The sequence below is a fragment of the Rissa tridactyla genome, chromosome 7 (genome assembly GCF_028500815.1).
Source record: "Rissa tridactyla isolate bRisTri1 chromosome 7, bRisTri1.patW.cur.20221130, whole genome shotgun sequence".
Taxonomy (NCBI): Eukaryota; Metazoa; Chordata; class Aves; order Charadriiformes; family Laridae; genus Rissa; species Rissa tridactyla.
In genome coordinates, this window is record NC_071472.1 from 39,552,289 (window position 1) to 39,573,810 (window position 21,522).

The 21,522-nt window shown below is 36.6% G+C and overlaps 1 protein-coding gene across 2 annotated transcripts in view; it reads left to right on the forward strand.

Annotated features, from left to right (window-relative positions):
* The window catches only part of NCKAP1 (NCK associated protein 1), a 60,031-nt gene extending 39,775 nt beyond the window's left edge, over positions 1 to 20,256 (forward strand). For both annotated transcript variants that reach the window (XM_054208479.1, XM_054208480.1), the window contains exons 21-31: positions 604 to 822; positions 1,164 to 1,294; positions 1,697 to 1,794; positions 5,637 to 5,730; positions 6,426 to 6,508; positions 6,983 to 7,063; positions 10,631 to 10,724; positions 11,689 to 11,805; positions 15,650 to 15,759; positions 18,387 to 18,476; positions 19,101 to 20,256. In XM_054208479.1, coding sequence (XP_054064454.1) covers positions 604 to 822; positions 1,164 to 1,294; positions 1,697 to 1,794; positions 5,637 to 5,730; positions 6,426 to 6,508; positions 6,983 to 7,063; positions 10,631 to 10,724; positions 11,689 to 11,805; positions 15,650 to 15,759; positions 18,387 to 18,476; positions 19,101 to 19,217 — 1,234 coding nt within the window. In that variant the 3' untranslated portion in view covers positions 19,218 to 20,256. The remainder of the gene's footprint in view (positions 1 to 603; positions 823 to 1,163; positions 1,295 to 1,696; positions 1,795 to 5,636; positions 5,731 to 6,425; positions 6,509 to 6,982; positions 7,064 to 10,630; positions 10,725 to 11,688; positions 11,806 to 15,649; positions 15,760 to 18,386; positions 18,477 to 19,100) is intronic.
* Positions 20,257 to 21,522: the final 1,266 nt, after the last annotated feature.

The following is a 21,522-nucleotide window of genomic DNA, read 5'->3' on the forward strand; positions in this document are numbered from 1 at the left end:
TACTTAATATCACAAGATAATCAGACATGCCTTTAAATACTTGTGCAAAGCAACACAAGATAGAAGTTTTGTTTTGCATATTTTCAGTTAATACTTAATCATAGCTATATGTTTATTTTTTTTTTCAGATACTTCAAACTAAAACTATGACAGCAACTTTGGTCAAAGAATTCTTGCCTTAGTTAATATGCTTTGAATACTTCAATACATCATTGCTCTTGCATTTCCCAGAAGTTTTGCATTTTTAAAGACTTTAACATTGAGTTATTTACCAAAGTAGCTGTAATATAAGTTTTCCACATTGTGGATTGCCCTTATGTATGGGGGAGAAAAAAGCTTTATTTTAAAAATGCTCAGTGAGTATCAGTCTTCTGAAATTTTTGCTGGAACCATGAATACAGTTGTCTTTTGACATCTAGAACTATTTTTAAAAGTCCTGGTGTAGTATATTAACTGATTAGAGTTTGATCTGGAGAAGTATTCAGATAAAATTCAGATAAAAACTTTTTAGTATAAAATAATTTTTATAGGTGCATTTTTGTCTCAGTTTAATTTTACTAACAAATGCAATATATTTGTTTCAAACCTTTTTGTTTCTAAAAGGTCAATTGTTGGAATGACTATGTATAATCAAGCAACACAAGAGATTGCAAAGCCTTCAGAGCTGTTAACCAGTGTAAGAGCCTATATGACAGTCCTCCAGTCAATAGAAAATTATGTACAGATCGACATTACACGAGTATTTAACAATGTTCTGCTTCAGCAAACCCAGCATTTAGATAGTCATGGTGAGCCAACCATTACGAGTCTGTACACAAATTGGTAAGTAATTATATGAACACTTGTTACAAGTTTTCTTATTTTTTATTCAATTAAAAATGTGGGATTGGAGAAATGGAGTGTTTGGAAATTTTGTTAAGTTTCTGACTTCACGAGTTTACTTTCCCCAATACCCGTTAAAAGCACTTCAAAGTTTGCCTGTTGTGTAATTCTTTTTTTATAGGGGGGAGATGTAGAGTAAGATACATGTATCAGTTGAACTATGAAAGTGAAACTTTAGTCTATAGGCTGTGCTGTCCCTTGTCACACAGGTGTACGTCATCTGTATAGAGTAGCTACAAACATGTGTCTCTTCACCTGAAACTTTTTCCCTTTCTGATAAGGTATTTGGAAACTTTGCTACGGCAAGTCAGCAATGGTCACATAGCCTATTTTCCAGCCATGAAGGCGTTTGTGAATTTGCCTACAGAAAATGAATTGACATTTAATGCTGAGGAATACTCTGACATATCAGGTAAACTTTGATGTTTCTACTGAGTATGTTTGTGAGGGATAGTTATTGTACGCTTGAGACACTGCAGTAACAACAGCTCTTAGAGTCTTCTGTTATAGGCAGCATTTGTTAACTTTCAGTAGTATTTTAAGTACTTTTATTTGTGCTGCCTCTATGCCTCGAGAGAGCTTGCTTTTCCTATTTTTGGTCAAAGTAGGGTCGGTGCATTTGAGCTACAGAGATAGGAGTATGATGTGTTGGTGACTGCTGCTTCAGTTTTATTACAGCGCAAGTTCTCATACCTAAAATTCTATTTTGTGGTAAAATATTTTGCAATTAAAACGCTATTGTTAGATGCATGATGGGCATCAAGTAACTTGAAGAAGGACTGTTTGAAGTAGAACAGTTTGTTTTATTTCTCAGAAATGAGAGCCCTCTCTGAACTTCTGGGACCATATGGCATGAAGTTCCTAAGCGAAAGTCTGATGTGGCACATTTCTTCACAGGTTGCTGAGCTTAAGGTAACCTTGGGAAACTGGTGGGTGGGAAGGCGACTTGTTTTCTGTTTAAGCTTACTTTAGGATATTTAACTATACTTCTGCATGACATCTTTTTGGAAGGACTGCATCAAACAAACTGATAAAGCTGTGAATTTTACTCTTGTTTTATAGTACGTTTGCACATGTAGTACGTGTGCATCCCACATTCTTCAACAGCTGAATGGGCAGGACTTTATGGAGGCTCTCTTATTTCTGTGTAGATGCCCTAAGCTAGTAGTCAGCTCTCTTTTTATCATCAATGGGAAGATAAATGTTTTTCAAGAACTCTGGGTGCTTGTGAAGCGCTGATCAAAGTTTGTTGACTCTCAAAACTTAGTGTGAAAATCTCAAGTGTATCTTAGTCATCTACAAGGACTTACTTTCTTTACCATGTGTGTTGGCATCTATTGTTCATTTTACATGGATCAGAGACTTCAGGTCTTTTCTTTGTTTTCCTCATTTTTAGACACACCTTTCCCTCTAGCTGAACAATATCCATTTTATTATAACTGTCTGTATTCTCATAAATAAACCTGATACCTACAGCAACACAAACAATAAAGTTGCTGCCATGAAAAAAACCTGAAAATATGGGCATGTCAGGGAAGCTAGTTGCATGTATATTTGAAACAACGAACAATGACAGGGTAACCACTTGGTGCCTATGTAATTAACTCTTTCTGGAAAGAGGGTTTAATAAACTTAATAACATGTACTACTCTACCAGGATAGTCATAGTATTAAAATGCCACTAATTGTCATATATTTGCTTTTCATATGACTTACTCTTTTACTGTCATTTCCAAAGTTAATTCCAAGTTGTTACTATATCTCGTCTTCAACTTTTTTTAACCACGAATTACAATAAGAATTTTTTTTAATTATTCATGCGTGCTGTGTTTTTAAAAATGCAGATGAATACTTAAGAGATCTAAGGAACTTTCTTTTTCTTTTCTTCAAGAACAATTTATTATTGTTAGCATACCAGGCCCTTAAAAGTGTGTGTTTTTCATACATCCCATATTACGATTTCAGAGACCTTGTTCTCCCTGTAAACATTGCGTGTTTCGGTGCTGCTGAGTTGCTAGGATGTGTGGTGCCCTAAAAGATGTGAAGCCTTTTATTCAATGTCAGAGCTTGAGGAGAGGGGCTGCTCATGCTTGCCCAGCTGCTGCGAGAGCGTGCAGCAGCCCTGACCTGAGCCAGACTGGGGAGTTGATTCCTTACGCCCATTCCAACTTTACAGTTCTAGAATGAGACTTTTCCAGGTGAGAATGCTATGATTTTAAGGTTACGTCTGTCACGTTTCAAGTAAAACACAAAGCCGTTAGGCAGATGTTTGTTGGTTACTGCTGTCTTTGTCCACTTATTGTGGTTGTATTTCCTCAAAATCAACACAATTCATACTGTAGCTCTGTGTATTTTTTTAAAAAGCAACTTTAAATTGTCTCTGAGGTTTGTTGTTTTGTGATACCGCTAAGGTTAAGCAGACCATAATGTAGTTCCACATGCGCATGACCACATATTTGGAGGAAAAAAATAAAGCAATAAAATGTTCATCTCTTTGGCTGAGGTGCAGTTGGCTTAGCAAGAGAGCACTGAGAAACATCTGTGTTTGGGGGAAGGAAGCAACATGAGGATAGAATGGGGAATTTATTAAGAGTAGGGTTCAACGTGCTTGCTTTGCTTCCCGCAGTGGGACCAGGTGTTGGTTTTATATTTGAAGTTTAAGACTGGGGCGAGGAGGGGAAGTTTGCCTCATTTAAGTAACTACTTGAACTGCATTCCAGCCTGTTCCTTTTAAATCTTAAACTAATACGCTGGTTATTTTTTGTAAAGCTGAAGGCTTGACTCGATAACAGTGTGCGTGGGCTATTGCCTTCAATCTTGCATTCTGGAGAGCTTTGAGGGTTTTCAATTAAAATGTCGCACATCTGCCAAGTTCTGATACATCGGTTGGTTTAAAATTGCCCATCTTGATTTCCGTACAAACCGCTCTTGCTTTGGCTTTCAGCGTAGAAGTACATCTTGTGTTTCTATGTGTGAGCACACATTCTTGGAGGTGGTTAGTTTCCTGCATCTTGTATTACCTTATTTCTTTCCTTGCTTCTCACTGAAGATAAGAAGAATGAAAGTGGGAAGACTGGGTGGATTATGGATAGACTCGAGCTTGTGCAAATAGCATGGCCATGAGACAATGTCATGGCAATCTGAGAGGGCAAAGCTGTTGCACAGATCTGCTTTGCACAGGCTGCTTGACTGGGAGGTGGAAGTAAACACAGACCACCATTTATTTCATAGCAGCATTATAGTTTAAGTTGTGCTAGATTTTTCTCCTCCTGTGGTTTTTTTTACTTTGAAACTTAATCTCCATTCTTGCCAGTTGCTATGTTTTGCCTTATTTTCAGTGTGTGTCGAAGCAAAGTAAAATACAACCATTAAAGCAGTTAACAGAACTAGCAAAGGTCAAATGTTCTGAGATCCTTAGCAGTAGGTCCCTGCAGGTATGTCTCCTCTTAGATTTTTATATGATATATCTGAAATTATGGTCCAGGCTTATAATGGCCTACATCTGATGCATAGTAGTTCTTCCTGCTTCCCCTCTCATTGCTCCTTTTGTTTATGCTGCCTAGTAATTAAGGTAGATTGGAATGCATCTACTTGAAAAATAAAAGTATTGCTAGTCACTTTGGAAGACCACCCCCAATCAAGAATATCTTGTTTTCTTACTTCGTCTTTCAGTTCTTTTCTACCTTGATATTATTTAGTATACAAAGCACTAAATTAGGTCTCCTTCGCAAAAAGGGAAATACTTTCTTCAGTTAATGTTCATAAGCACACAAGATATCTAAGTTTTCTCAGCCACTGGTTGCCCTCTACCTGAAGAGAGATAATCATATTTTCCATTTCTGAAATAGGATACTTTGTATTCGAATGGCAAAAATATGTTTTTGTAAGAATAAAGTACCTATATCTTGCTTGAAGAGAGTTTAAAAATACTACTTTGCACAACATAAGTTCCTCAGCTAGCAAGAAACCCTTTTTGGATCTGACATTTTATAGATGCGATTATACAATCTCTGTAATTTAAATTTAAATCTGATACATATTTGGAGAGTGATTGTAGGAAAGTTATTACATTTACCCTAATGCTAAAAGTTGCATGTATGACAGTTGTTACAAATTGGAAACAGACACACATTTTCTTTTCTTTTGGTCAAACTGACATGAAAAATATTGAACTTGAGTTTTACTGCTTCAGGCTAAGGTGTTGAGGCTTAAATTAATGTCTTTGTTTTTATTTTAATTGTAATAGAAGAAAATTTAAAGTAAACTGCACCACGGTTTAACAGTCTGACTCTTAAACTCTTCATTCCATTCTTCAATTTTACCAACATTACATTTCTAATCCTTACAGCGTAACTAGTCAAAGGAGCAACCCAAAGGAATGTATTATTTTGAATATGCATTTTAATTGGTGTCTGTATACTTTTCTTACAAAAAGCTAAATTAGCATGAGGAGCTATTGTTTGGCTTTGCTGAGTTTCATTCCCCTGTTTTAAGAAGTTGTGTACGCTACTGAATATAAAAATCCATGTTCCAATGGGTATCTAATCCTCTGCTTTTTGATTCAGAGCTTGTTTTTGGGTAGAGTAGCGCCTGACGATAATACTGATATTGTAGTCTCACTAAAACCACAATGGGTACATCTGTATTCCATGAGTTTAGTTGCCTCTCTGCCAGACTGAAATATCCTAAACCATGTATTTATCCTGTTAACATACTGAAAACTATAGCTGACCTGAATCCTTGCTTCTTTTTAGAAACTTGTGGTGGAGAATGTTGAAGTTCTAACACAAATGAGGACCAGCTTCGACAAGCCTGACCAGATGGCAGCACTCTTCAAAAGATTATCATGTGGGTAACTAGCAAGGTCCTACTAAAGATACAGTAGTGTTTTTTGTCTTTGTCTTTATAAAGAAAATGGGAAAAACTAATTTATCCATATTAAATATATATAGAAGCAGCAAAATCTATGTGAGCTCATATAAACAGATGCATCTTTTCAAAATTTTCTAGTCGTCTTGTGTACAGACAAAATGAGACTTCAGTGTTAACGGGGGCACCAGCACTACAGTAGTGATGAGCTTTGAGCATTTTTTCTCTTTAGGGATGATAACGTGTAGCTATAACTACCAGGTGTGTACCCATAGAATAGAAAAGGTTTTTTGACACACATTTCTGATTTGATTCCGTCACAGTGTAAATTGCACTCTTTGGAAGTATTTTTACATCTAATTATTTTTAACGAAAATAACTATTATAAAGAGACATTTTTGGCCTCAGGAAAACACAGAACTAATGTTCACATCCAATACTGTGTGTAACAGGGTTCATTCCATGAAGTGGTTAACAGGATACATCTACTGAAAATCTCATTGTCAACTCAGCTATAAAAACTTGCTTAAGCACTGTTTATTTTGGGTCTTTTAAGGAATGCCATTGTTTCAGTACCTTGTGTTTTTTGGTATTTTGTTAAATATTTTCTTTCTCTTTTTTGAAGAAATGAGCTTGTAAATATCAACTTGTTCACTATTGTTCTTTCTCTCCAGCTGTTGACAGTGTTTTGAAGAGAATGACGATTATTGGTGTTATCTTGTCTTTTCGGTCTTTGGCACAAGAAGCACTTAGAGATGTAAGAAATAACTCAATATCTTCTGAATAATTTTCATTGTATTTAATTTAATGGAATGATAAAATATTTGAAGCTTCACTATTTAGAAATGCTACCTCTTAAAAGATTGGCGTGTGGGTAAAACGGCAATAGTCAGTCAAACTCAACTCTGAATTCCCAGCTGAGCAAGGGGAGTCTACTTTTTGAGTGCGGTTCAGTGAAATAATTACATTAAAACATAAGTTTTAGTTTGAGCATGCTTCTCAAGCTCTTCTGTTTAGTACATTGTAAAAGCTTTCTTTTCACTTTACTTGCAAACTGCTCAATTTTGAGTTTATTGGGCTTTAATGTCTCAAATCTGCAAACAAATTCCTATGCAGAAAATAAAAAAACTCATTTTAAAAAAGTTAAGTCTAGTAAAATAATGGTAGTGTCTAATTGACCCTTAACATGGGAAGTATGTTTTCTCATTATTGGTGTGTTTGTGTCTCTTAGGTCTTATCCTACCACATTCCTTTCCTTGTAAGTTCCATTGAGGACTTTAAAGATCACATTCCAAGAGAGACTGACATGAAGGTAATGTTTGGCCCCAAGGGTGATGGAGTCATTTTGGGACCTCATTGAAAATATGTAAGGGGCAAGACTTTCATGCTTAGTGTGAAAAACCCAGAAACAAAGAACACCCCCTTTTTTCTAAAGAGCTAAGTAGTTGTGCATCCGCAGACTCCTGATGTTCTGGGGAAAAAAAAACCCAACCAACTGATGGGATAAGCACAAGAGTCTGTCTGCCTGTGATCACATTTGAGAACTTTCATGGAAAGAATTAAGAACAAAACTTAGCAAGTGTTAAAACATGACTAAGCGATAAAGGGAGGAATACTGAGCTGCTTTGTGGTGTGAGCAGCATAACTGGTAAAAGTAAATGTTTCAAGGACTCTGTGTACGTGATTGGAACTCTATGCATGTAATAGCTACAAGTGTGATTTTCACCTTAAATAGAAAATTCTTGTAAACCCACCATCTGAAATGCTTGAAAAAAAAGTTAGCAGCTTAAATATGGTGGCTTGCTTCTGAATGGTAGTATGTTTCCATCAAGAAACCGTTGTTGGTACATCACGTGCCTTCTGGACAGGTATGCACAATAACCGCGGCCTAGCTGGTTTTTTAATCTCTTATTGCAGCTTGGGGCCTATGAAGGTTTGCAAGCTTCTTAATGGTATTGTGGCAATTTGATTTGCAGAGAACAGGTAGTGGGATATGCATTGTGCAACTCTTGATTCACTTTTACAGAAACAATAAGTCTGCTCTTGAGTAAAGTATGGGTTTTGAGGGCTGGAATATGTTGTTATTGCTGAACTTGAAGGTTATGTTTTGCTGTTTACTCTTGAGGAAAGAAACTTAAGTTCTGTTGTGTATGAAGATTCACTAAATAAATAAAAAAACACCTTCTCCTTTTTAAAAGTACATTACAAGAACAGTTCAGAGTCCATTATGGTGGGCCTCCTGATTTCAGAAGACACAATTTAGCAGTCTGTCTGAAAATGAGTCAGAGGTTGCATGAAGAATATGATATGTTACTGACATTTCACACATATGCCATGTCACTCCAAAATATAGTCACATGCTTTTTGAAACTTGCAATGCTCATAAACCAGCCACGAGTTTCCGATGTCACAGAAAACACCGAAATGCATACCAGAATAGAGGGATTCTGTGGAAGTGCTATGGAAAATTAACCTCAAGGTTACTGGCTCGTGATAAAAATTATATCCAAATGATGCAAGTTACTTTCACACTTCTCAAGAAAAGCCTTTCTAAAATTCTCACCTATAATTACATAGAAAATCACTGATCACCAAAGCATTGTGTTCCACTATTGAACTTGAGGAATCAGCATGCAGAAGAGATGAGAAGGGAAGTTCACTGCTTGCTTTGCTTCACCTTTTCAGAAAGCATCTTACACCCTCTGGTATCAAAGGGGTGCTGAAAAGTATGGTGGGATAAAGGCTGCAACAGTAGTCATTGAAGATAGTATTTTACCATTGATATTTTTAAGCTGATGAACACAGATCATTTTAAACATCTCAGTGGATCTCTAAAGATGTCACTGAACTCATTTGTGTCAGCAGATACAAGAAAGCATAGTACTTGCTGCTTCTTTTCTGGAAGTCACTGGAGTAATTTGCAGTCACTGGAATAACTGGATGGCAAAAAAGACCTACTCACTGCTAAATAAAACCATGCTGAGGACTGTTCTCTTGCTTGTGCCATGTAGCACCACCAAGTTACCTCTGCTTCAGATAATACTTGCCTGTTGGCCTTCTCTGGGCCTGCTGTAGTTCCCCTGTAATATTTAAATATACCTATTTTGTGTGTGTGTTTTTCTAGTTCAAAGTATCTAAAATAAATTTAAGTACCATGGTACAGTCCACCATGCTGGTGTTTGCATGGTACCAACCATAGACACCAGCGTCCTGTGGTGTGGCGTGATGCCATGTAGGCTTGTTTGAGAGTACATCGCTTGCCTGCATAAAGTTGGAGGACTGTGCATGGAGGAGACAAACCTGTGTAGGCTTGTCCATAGTGCCTGCTGGGGGCTCTGACATATGTTACCCTGTAACTCTGCCAGAACTTTGTCTTGGAAACAGCTTGTTGGAAGGGCCAGAACTGTGCTATAAGCCTGCTAATAATTAAGTCCTGTGGACAATCAGCAGCTCATTGTCTGAGATTTCTCCTGGTTTTGTTACATACAGCAGTGCAATTGTAGGCAACAAAGGCTTTTTGGGGGACAGTAAAGTAGACTTTTTTTTCTGAAATGAAGGCACATCAACAGGCAGATCTTCACAGGGCTTTGTACAATGGATTAGGACAACTGCCCAATTGGGCATATTTTAGGAAATAATAACATAGTAATTTCCTATGTACTGAATTTACCAAGCAAAGCACAAACAGCTTTAAAGCTGTTGATGAAATGAATACTTGTTATGAAATGTTTTTATTTTAGTATCCCTGAATCTTATGATTTGGGGCAACTGGCAAAATGGGGATTTGTTCTTCTTTTATTTGGTTATTTTTTATATTAAATCGTTGGGTTGTCTCTACAGGCTTTTAGAAACAGGCTTGCATTTGTTCCACCATTGCTCCTTAACCAGTTTGTTGTGAACCGGCTCTCATCTGGATGCTCTGGAATTCTTTTAATGCAGGACTGTACTCAACGTACATCCTGCTGACAGCATGGCACTGTGCAAACAGCATTGTGTGCTTTTCATGTCAGAACTTGCCCTTAGGTAGCCAGGCTGGAGCACATGAATAAGGATAGTCTGCCCAGCTTCCCCCTATGTGGAGCTGACCAGCTATAGATGAGAATTTACAGGCAAAGTGTAAAACTTCACAAATATTCATGGCAGTAAGACACATTGCTAGCGTTTCCCATAGTCCTTTGTATTTGGTATAAACCTGCTTTTGCAGAGATTCATCTGAACTACAGGTTCAGATAGTTTGTCCAAAATGTAAATTGGGGAAAGAGAGAACTGTGGTGAACACTTGTTAATGGCAATGAAAGATACAGCCTGGAAAATGGAATACATTTCAAGACGCTCTTAGTTCCTCCAAGTGTTAGGGCCGCTGAGAGTCTAATTCTTGGCACTTGGGATCACTAGACACTGAATGTGTATCAAATTTGAATGCTGTAATATTTCTGCCTTACTCTAACACTTCACCAAACTGTGACTTTTGGCTTTTGTCTAAAAATGCTATATTTGCAGATGTTAGCTGATACTTCAGATCTAGTAGAGAAAATCTGCTAGTATCTTTTGAACAGCGAAGAAAAATGTAGAAACAGCTAATTGGAAGTCAGGATGTTTGCTTTGGAGGTAATGTGGAAAAGTATACAAGCTTCGTTTGGCTTGACAAAAAGAAATAATTTAGCACACAAAGTACTGACCCAGCTGTTCAGTGTCGGTTAGAAAGAAACAAAAATCTAGAGTCTCTTTATCTTGTTTTAGCCAAGTCTCTGAAATTCCTTAGTGCCTCAAACCCTAATATGAACATTTTAAACGTGACAGCAAAACCGTGCTTCATCATGTTTACACAAAAAGCAGTCGATGTTGTCTTTTTTTTAATTATCTTTCTTCTGGTCCTCAGGTGGCAATGAATGTATATGAACTGTCATCAGCCGCTGGATTGCCATGTGAGATTGATCCTGCCTTGGTTGTAGCTCTGTCTTCCCAAAAATCAGGTAAGAAGTTACAGCTTTGTAAGTGTAAAAAAACTAAAACAAAACACCAAAAAACAGGAGGAGCAAATAATGCACCAGGCATGGAAGTGTTTAAAATACTAGGAGGAGACTTTTGTATCTTGGGCCCTTTGTATTCCTTCGATGAACTCCGTAAGTGGCATAAGTGAATTATTTGTGCCTGCTGCCTACTGATGCGTTAGCTTGAGAATCTTTTCAACCATACGTGAATTAGCTTGTTTATCTACAAAAGAATGAGTAGACATTGAAGGAGTTTAATAGCTAGTGGTGAAAACTGCTGTAATTTAAAGACAATGACAATAGGACTCTTATTGTGAACAACTACGGACGTGATCAGTTCGGCTGTACAGATCTGTTACAGATCTGTGCCATTAGGAACCGAAATGCCAGCTGAATGCACCTCATGAATTTCAGAACATTGTGTTACTGGTATGTTATACAAGTGTTACCATGGAGCTTACAAGGAGAAACATGGTAAAATAAACATGTTAATGTTCTAACATGTATAGTGCTTCCTCTTACTTGCTTTAAAGCACCACTACTTTTGTTTACTCCGGCAGGTTTGAAGGCATGAAAGCACTTTTAAGGGCTTTTAGAGAGTCTTCAGCTTTTTTCCCTATCTTCCTTACTGAGCACTCTGTTGCCTTTTTTTCCTTTACTGTTCTGCTCAGCATATTAAAGTCTTAGTTACTAACTGATTAGAAGTGATAGGGTGGAAGCGGTTTGCCCTCACTTTTGTAGATAACTGGACATTTTGAAGCTCCACCCTGTCTTTTGGCAAGACTGACGTAATATTCCTCCTTCCACAGTATAGACATTGAGTTCGTTGTTGATGGGTTTAAGTTTCAGTTTGGTCAAACATGTTACGTTCTAAACTACCTGCAGTTGAAAGGAAATACTTTGAGGTGACTTCTTTAATTAAAAAGAACTTTGGTTTTGTTTTTAGAAAACATCAGTCCAGAAGAAGAGTATAAAATTGCTTGCCTTCTCATGGTCTTCGTGGCAGTCTCCTTGCCAACTTTGGCTAGTAATGTGATGTCTCAGTATAGCCCCGCCATTGAAGGTAATGTAGAGTCAGCTAAGTACTTGCTGTGAATGCTTTCTTCATAATAGTTCTGTAGTTTCTTGAATATTTTTGCTTCAGATACTTACTACGTTTTGTAGTAAACAAAATTTGAAAATCAGTGTAGCCCTAATCCAGGAAAGTTCTTCTGGAAGTTACTTTAAAAAGCATTTACTTAACTCTTGTTTGAGATGACTTTCTGTGAAAAATGAGTCTTCTGCTTGAGATTTTAAGAACAGTTCGGATACTGTAGGGGGCAATCTCGTCCTAATATATAGAATTGCTGGAGTATACGTTCTGTGTTACTTAGTGTGAGACTTTTATATAATAGTGTAGATGTTTTAGTAATCTTTACATTGGCTATGGGCCACTCGTACAACGTGTCTTTTCTATATTTAATATGCTGTTCATATTACTAAGCATAAAATTTTTGAAAACAGAATCTGGAAGGTGTAAGCTGTGAACAGAATTATATCCTATGCAGTAGTTCAACTTTTCTTATTTAAAAAAAAGTAAAATCGTTGCCTCAAGGAAATTCTTTGCATGTAATCCACAAAAAAAAGTTCTCTTTCAGACAAAATTAAATTAAAAAAAAGACTGACAAAACTGTTCCAACACATACAAAAGTCACCTTTCAGCTGTTCAAGCTATTTCCTTTGTGATGTGTAGCATGGCTCACATAAAAGACCATGTTTATTCTGCATCCATTTACTGGGTACAGCATGTTTTTTCTATTTTTTTTTTTTCAATAGTTGCATTTTTAATCTGGTCAAAGCTTAACTCACAAAGAATTGTCTAAACTGACTTCTGAAAACTTAAAGTACTAGGAAAAGATCAAAAATCCTGAAAGTCTTATGTATCAATTAGTGTAGTATGCAGATCACATTTTTTGAGAGACTCGAGATTATTGTTTTAAATTGGGTTAATTAACGTTTTCTTCAGTTTTGAGAGATTAGGGATTTGTTAACTCTAGTTTCATTTTAATCAGATAGCGTAGCCTTTTACCAGTTGTGGAAAAAGTTGTATAAATCTCTGATGCAATGATTAGAACTTGAACATTGATTTGAAAAGTTGTGAATTTTAAAATTAACAGCTTTTTTCTGATGGGTAGGGAGAACAATCTGTAACCCACAGAGTTGCTTCATGTTGTCTCTACTCTCATAGTATTTCTGTGGCTTTTTGTGAGCTTTTTCAAAGTTACGATGGCTGAATGAAAATATTGAAATAGAGGCAAGAGCAGGGCATATCACATGTGATTGGGTGAGGGGCACAGGTAGAAACTTGCTTGTTAAAGGACAGTCAGGTTCGTTCTCTTAACTTGGTCCAAATGAATTTACTTATATGTGTTAAGACCATGTCTCTTAAATATTGTTTATTGTTTCGTAAAAGAAACCCTCAGGAAGCACTTTCTGCTACCAGCTTCTCCATCTTACCTACTGTAGCGTCTCAAAACTTTACTGCTTGCTGGGGGACAGTACTAAAAGTTTTTAACAGTGATTGTACTTTCACGTTCACCCCTTTGCAAATTTATTTCAAAGTATGTGAGTCAGGCAAGCTGGAGGTGCTCCAGCAGGTTAGAGCTCAGGCAGGTTTGCCCTCCTCAAACTCCCTTCTCTTCCAAGGACCCTGTTTGTCCTCAGAGTCTCAGCAGGCTGAAACAGATAATTCTGTCTTCTGCCTGTTTTATATCAGGTAGCTTAAACATTCCAGCTTCTGTGATTTCATTTACCTTCAGTAACTCGTAACGTGAAGTCAGACAAAGCCTGTTTCAAAGTGGATTCTTAAAGTAAGTGCACTTAATAAGACCTCATAAAACTGTGGCTGGAGAGGAGTTCCATCTAGAACTCAAATGAGCCCGTATTAGGAGTTGCTACTGATTTTACGAGATGTGGCCCCTGTATTATGTAATTCTTTACTGAGTGGGCTCTTTTTTTATTGAGAGGAAAACAGCCTGGCAAAAGGAATCTATAAAATACGTTCACTCTACAGAAATAACTGAACAAACAGAATAGACCTTGTCAGTTCTGCAGTCCTTGCATAATACTACTTTTTCTCCTGTTCTGCCCTTATTGTAGAACATCTGGCTTGAGATGCTTAATATAGATGCTATTTCCAGAATGAGAACTTAATAAAGGCTGCTTTTTATGAAGCACATTCCCTGGACAAATCCTGAATTTATCCGTCAACAAGTCACAAATTTGAAGGAGTTTCAGCTTTCTAATCTGGCAAGACATAACCTCCCAAATACAGACAGTTCTTGGACAGCTTTAGCAATGTCTGTGTTCTCTCTGCCGACTTCAGGATCAAGCCTGTTTCTTCCACTAGCTCCAGATAAAGGCTCAGACTCTAGCAGGACTTTACTTTTGTTCTCAGTAAGAAATCTGAACTGCTAGTCAATTGTCAGGCTAGAGGACTAATTTGTCATTTAGAGGCTAGAATAGAACACTCGACTGCAAGAGACATAGCCTTTTCTAAATACTTGAAACCTGTCGCAGGTCAGAAGACAACAATTCATCAGCTGAATTCCCTTGCTGATGCTTTTTCTACAGTCTCCGAGACATAAAAATGAAGTAACTTCAAAGAATCAAGCCACTACAAAAACAAATATAAACTTAAATCAGCAGAATTAAGCAGAACAGATGTTCTTGACTGATGTTCAAGGAAAGTGGTGATCTGTTCTTTTTTTTTTTTTGGACTAGCATATTCATGCAGCAATATTTAATTAAAAAATAGGAGATGGAGCAGGGGTATCAGCAGGCCTGCTGGTGGAGATCCATAGGGATCTTTGCTGGGACCTACCAGTCAACATATTCATAGACCACCCAGAAGGAGGGTGAAGAGTGAGGTGAGAAAATTTTTGTATTATGTGAAGTTATTGAGGATATTAGAGGAGTAAAGAGCTTCAGATGGATATTACGACACTGAGTAAATTGTGCAATAAAATGAGAGATAAAATCCATTTTAAGTAAGAACAGTGATATGCATGGGGGGAAAAAATAAATTTTTCTCATGTGGAGTGATGGGTTCTAGCTGACCTTGCTATTTAGGCATGATCTTGGAGTTACAATAAGTGACCGAATGAAAAAAATGAGCTCAGTGCTCAGCAATGGTCAAAACGAATTGGAAAGAATCAGTAGTGTTTGCATGCTTGTATGCTTTGTAACTCCTTGAAAGACCCCCTGCCTTTTGTACGTTAGCACTTTCCCAAGATATTTGCCCAGGTGTCTATTAATTTTGTTTTAAAGTGGTAGATTTTACTTAATTTGCCTAGAAGAGACATCAGGCTGAGGAGCAGTTCTTCTGCTGTCTTTGAAAATTGGTGTCATTTAGTCACATTCCAGGCCTTTGAAGCCTGGGTGAATTTTAGGCAAGATGTATACAGCAGGTAGCAATTCGACAGTTTTGTTCTTGAGTTCCTGTAGATCTCTTGGGTGAAAGCTGTCTGGGCATGACAGCTTGTCCATTTACATAGAGGGGAGAAAAATAGCCAATTAGCTTGAAAAAAATCCTGCTTATACATGTCTTTTTAGCCTAGTCAAGTAGTAACGCTCTCCAGTTTTGTAGAAGCCAAATAAACTTTCAATATATTATTTTTCCTTATTTCTAATAGCCACAGGGATCTTTGTCATGTTGTTGTGACCATTACAGCATTCAGAAGGGATCTGTTCTTCTGGTGCTTTTCCTGATACCAAGTTCAAAGTACAAGTACTTTGCTCCCGTTTGTAAGATGTTAAACATTGATCTTTCATCGTGACAAGTCTGTTTACTCTTTGGTGATATTTTCCAAAGAATACTGTCATTTTCAAACGTGATGCTGAGGTAATTTGTGTGTGGTTTTGTCTAGGGCATTGCAACAACATCCATTGCTTGGCAAAAGCTATCAACCAGATTGCTGCAGCTTTGTTTACGATCCACAAGGGAAGCATTGAAGACCGTCTTAAAGAATTTTTGGCCGTATGTACAACTTCATTTCTAGAGATAGATCCTCTAAAAAGAGAGGAACTCTGACCTTCTAATGCCTCTCAGTCTGTTTTTATACATAGTCTGCTTCCACATTAAATTACCAATGTCTTTGTCATTGCAAGTGTTACCTTTACAGCGGCAATCGGACATGAGTAATCTTAATCACAAGGGCATACTATATAGATTTAGATTAATATGGATTAATATTGATTAACCAACATCTCTTCTAATAGCAATATTGCTTCATAGTGCTTGTTACGTTACTTATTTTCCTGTAGGTACAGACTCCAGAGAAACTAAAGTTATTGTAGAATACAGTGTTGATTAGGAGAAAATCAGATGTAAGTTACTTTTTGAAGTCTAGCAACAGGTTAAAATTTGTATCATAAGAAAAATATCGATTGACTTGAGGAAGTATGTTCAAATTCAGGTGGAAAATGTAATACTAATTTGGGATACATTGCAGTTGATTTCATATAAATCTGGTTTTGTTGCACGAGAGAAGCATATTGTTAATACAAGTCTATATGTAGATTAAATTTAGTAATAGTCCTTTAGCAATAGTCAGCTGTGTGTGATGTTGGAAAGTAACAGTAGCAAATCAGTACAAGTGTTATAATTTGTTTTACTGTAACTTTTAGTATTTTAGCACATAACCATCTCTTACGTTGTGTGGCACATGACTGGAAAAAAAAAAAGTGCAATGCATATAAAATCCAGATTCTGTCTAGCAGACTTTTTTCCCATGATGAATAAACTCTTTAGTTTGTTTTACTTTTTTAAAGAAGGTAACTCCAGAGTGCCTTTTGAGTCCTACCTTTTGACATATCTACCCTTCTTGAACAGTAACTGTCTGATAGTGGTACGCTACAGGGATATTTGGGGAGACACATTTTTATGCTTTGGAGTAGGCTGAAGATCAAAGCTTCTGAAATCCTTAGGAAAAAAAAATAAATCAAAAGCCCTTAGGTGGTGGTGATGCATTTTAAATACACTTTGGTGTGCTGCCCAAGTAGAGATAGAATTTTTAAAGTGGCTCTTAATTAGCCGATACTTGAAGGGAAACTAAAGGCTAAAACGGCAGCTTCACTTTAATTTTTAAAAATTACTACTGATTTTGAGTGATTCTTGATTCTTGCTGTTTAGCCTTGAAATATGAAAAAAATATCTCGCCTCCCCTTGTTTTAGGTGCCTAACACACTTACAGGGGTGGGATAATGGTAACTTTCTGTAACTAGAAGAAACTTTTTTTTTTTTTCCTTAAAAGGATCTTTTATTTCTGGAACTTCATTGCATTTTGTAAAACAGAAAAAAAAAAAACCTCTGGCCGTTGACCTTGTCTACTGCAACTGCTGGCTCTAAAAGATGAAAGAAAAATGGTTGTGTCAAGCTGCATACGTTAGACAAGTGAAGGAAACCAGTATAGTTTAATGTGATAAAAACACTTTTGGTATGAGGTTTGCATTTTTTCAGTGTTTACGAACTGGTTTCAGACCACTGCTTTATTGCACAGACCATGACTTGATGGTTCAGATATTTTGGTAATCTCTCTTTTCTAACACCTTTTATATATCACTTACCCTTAGATGAAAGAAAAACATTTATCTTAAGACGAAAATGTAGTGCTGGGGATGATCTGCTTTCCTGTCAAAGTTCATTAAATACAGAAAGAACTTGGTAGGATACTTAATACTGATGAGTATATGCTAGGATTATTTTTGAAGTATGCACATTCACTTTATATTACAAATTGATTAATGAGAGAATTTGTTCAAGAAGAAGCTTCATTTAGATTTTAAAGTTAACATTCTAGGTTTAAATCCATTTCTGGTAAATGTGTGGCTTTGGCACATGGCCATTGCTTGGTGTGAGAGCATAAATGATGATCGTACATATGAAAGTTGAAAAGAGGTTTTTTCAAATTTCTGAAAGACATGAAAGATGGGTTATCAATGCATCTGCAAACTGAGTATTTCGCTGTATTCTGTCATCCTGAGCTTGTAAATACCTAAGTAGGCGTTACAAATTTCTAGGATCTCTTTTAAAACTAGTGTTGTAAGGTTGCTCATGCGCTGATAAAGTATTATTCATTTACATTTAGGATGGAATTCTTCAAGTAAAAATACAGTTTAGGAAGTAAAACTTAGTTTGTCCTTCTATCGCAAAACGGGTATAACTTCAAACAATAAAACTCCAATCACTTTAAGTCTTACCAAAATGCAGTAAGTTTATATGTGTTTTACACAGGAGAGAAAGGACGGAGAAAGTGACATCTTGATCCCACGGAAGTTCTGTCATTAATTTCAGTAAACTTTATAATGGTCAACCAGTGATAACAACTGAAAGTTCTATGCAAGAAATTAGTTCACTTTTTGTATTAAAATAGCACATATTGCTTATTGAACACTGCTAGAAATAAACAAATGGCTCACTGAAACTAAAGCCCAGTGATGGTTCGTGTGTTCAGGACTATTTACTGTTCTTTGTAGTCACTAGTACACTGCAGTGCCTGGCTAAGATACCAATTTCTTCAGAAAGGTTTTGTGCATGAATAGCAAAATAGAAGTTGATTGATGCATTGTTTTATTTATTGCTTTGAAATACTTGTTTTTATGTAGCTTGCATCGTCCAGTCTACTGAAGATTGGCCAGGAGACAGACAAAACTACTACAAGGAACAGAGAATCTGTTTACCTGCTACTAGACATGGTAAGCTTTTGTCTATTTTATGTGTTACTAATTTAAGGAATAGGCTCCACATTGTGTCATTCAGCAAGGGTATTTTGGGTGTCGCTTTGTGTGTTGTAGGTCATCAACCAGTGGAAATTATTTTTTTTAATGTCATTCTCCCTGGCATTCTAATTGTTGGAAGTTAATTTTTTTTTTCATTCCCCCCCCCCCCCCCCCATTTTTACGATCATCCTTTGTTGTCTAGGACATTGTATCACATCGTTCAGATCATTTTAATCAATCATATAGTATATGCAATATTAAAATGAAATTTCACCTTAAAGAAGGACTGTTCAGAGTGTGTGTGGGGGGAAAATCCTCTCTGCTCAGAGGTGTTCCTTTCAGTATTCTTTATGTTTTGGAAGTGGCAGGAGTGCTATATGACAATATATAAGGGAAGAAGCTAAATGACTGGCTTTGAGAAGTGATGAGTTTATAGCAATGTGTCTTTCACCAACGTTTAAACTTTATTATTTCATTTTGCCGTGAGATATGTGAGTGGTGCTGTGGTGGTGCAGACCAGCAGTATCTCCATGAAATAAACTAGCAGCAGCAGGCAGTAGAAGGCGTTCTGCAAAACCGTGTGTTTCTGGTATTTTTCAGATTGTTCAGGAGTCTCCATTCCTGACGATGGATCTCTTGGAGTCTTGTTTCCCTTACGTCTTGCTGAGAAATGCATACCATGCTGTCTACAAACAAAGTGTCACATCCTCTGCCTAAGTATCTACTTACTGGAGATAAGACATAGCACGCATCTATGTGGCCTCAGTTTTATCTGTAAACTGTGGAGCTATTTTATTTTATGGCCTGATGAACAGTTTTGTGGATTATAAATTTTTTCCATAAAGTTGTACTTCTGATCAGTGGTTTCTTAATATGGTTGTACTACAATATAAGCTTGGTTTATTTTAGGTTGCACATTCATGGAAAATCTTTTTTCTCATTTCTTCCTTTTTTTTATTTTAGAGCATCAGTTATGTTTAAAAAAATACTACTTCTGCTATATGTTTTTTGATATTGATCATGCAAAACAAAAATTGCTTGTTTATTTCCCAAAAGAAAAATGTATTTAGTGATTATTTTAGATAGTGTAGCTTTCATCTGTGTGTAAATTATTTCATATAGGGAGAGTTATAATCTTGTACCTATTGTTCTTATTGAAAACAAATATTGGATGTGCATTTCTGTGAAGTAATTACAGCATTTCTAGTTTTATTTTGAAACACTCACCGATCTATGTACTATGACACTATCTAACATTAAAAACCTATAGGACTGCTTATCCTTCAGACAGCGATCCTCTCCCGATAAACAACAGCAAGTGGTGTTGTTTGTATAAAGCATAGTGGAAATTTTTTTTAAACTAACTTCTGTGGTGCCCTGTTGGCATTAACACTACCATTGTACCCTGCTGTATAATAAACATTCTTACACATTTATCACATGTTGATAAAATGTTAGCCCTTAACCACTTTTTATATGTTTTAAATTTTTGAAATTCAAGTGTACCTTCCATAACATACAATAAACACTAGACTGTATTATCTGTAGGTGAATTATTTTTAATATAAATGTTATCCTAGTATTTTAAGCTTAAACTGTGCTGTTGTGCATTGATTTACATCTCACAGTTCATTAAATATCAATCCTTAGAGCTTTTCTGTGAAGACTTCTTTTAATCCTTCACCTTTTAGCTTCTGCAGTAGTGAATCTTGTAAAAAGTTGGAAGAAGGAATTAAAAACAATGTAAAAAGTGTCAGTTTAGTGCCATTATCCTTTAAATCTCAATTTTACATAATAAAGTGAGAAAAGCATTTATATAGTACGTAGTGATGCCAGTTGTACCCATCGAAATAAACGTATTGTTAAAGTATAAAACTTGAAATAATCATAAAACAGGAGAGTGTTGCTAAAACCGTAACATCAGACATTACTGAGACAGATGTATAATAGGCCCTTTTTTATCAATCGTGCAAATTGGCATGCAGGATAGCATTGGCTCATTTAGCCTGAAAGCGGACCAGATGGTTGTGCTCTTTAATCCACAGCATATAAAAGCGATGTGTTTCTCAACAGGCTCCGGACATTGTATAGAGCCCCTGTTCTTGATGCAACTTACGTGTGTGCTGGTAACTTTTTCTATTATGAAAGAGCTGTTGTGTGCTCAGTTACAATAGCTTCCTCTGTCCAGAGGAAAAAAAGACTGGAATAAAATTGTCCTAAGGAAGTAAGATAGTACTTCTGTATTTTTCCTAATTATGCATTTTATGTTATAACCATGGGACTGTTTTTAAATAGATAATTTAGTGCCATAACAAATAAGTTTGTTCACAAAGAAGTTAGGTCGAATGCGAGACTTCAGAGTTCTGTTCTGTCATATTTATAATCTAATATGTTCAAATGTCTTGATTTTAATTAAGGTTTTGATTGTAATGTAGCCTTTTGTGTAAAAATTATGCCATTTTCAAGACTGACTCTTGAAAAACTCAAGTTTAAGAAATAACCTACTTTGTGTCTTTAATCTTTCTAAGTACAAAGCAATTGTATTTCGTTGTTTACCTTGCATCCCTGTCAGCTCTCTGCTGTCTGAGGTGTTACTGAACTAGGCCTAGAAAATAGGTAGTTTCTGACAAACAGATAAGGAGTGCAGTACCTCTGCAAGAAGGTACTTCTGACGCAGTCGGATCAGATTTAGTTGTGAGCCTTTTAGACTCGGTAGTTTCTGTGGAGCCCTTGACGTCGCTGCGCTGTCTGGCACACGAATGCCTGAGGTGAGGCCTTTTTAACTTAGCCTTTTGCAGGAACTCGGAGCGAGCTCAGAACCAAACCAAAGAACAGAGAAACTGGGGAAGAATTATGTGGACTCATCCGTGTATTGATTGGAGTTTTGAGTGGTTTTGGAGGGTTGTGGGGTGGGAGTGGGAGGGTGTCCTTGCTTTGTTCTTGCTTGCTGTATTTCTATTATTTCTGGTTTCAGCTGAGCTACCCCAAAGCTATTTAGGGTTCAGCCTGCTTGTGGAAGGAG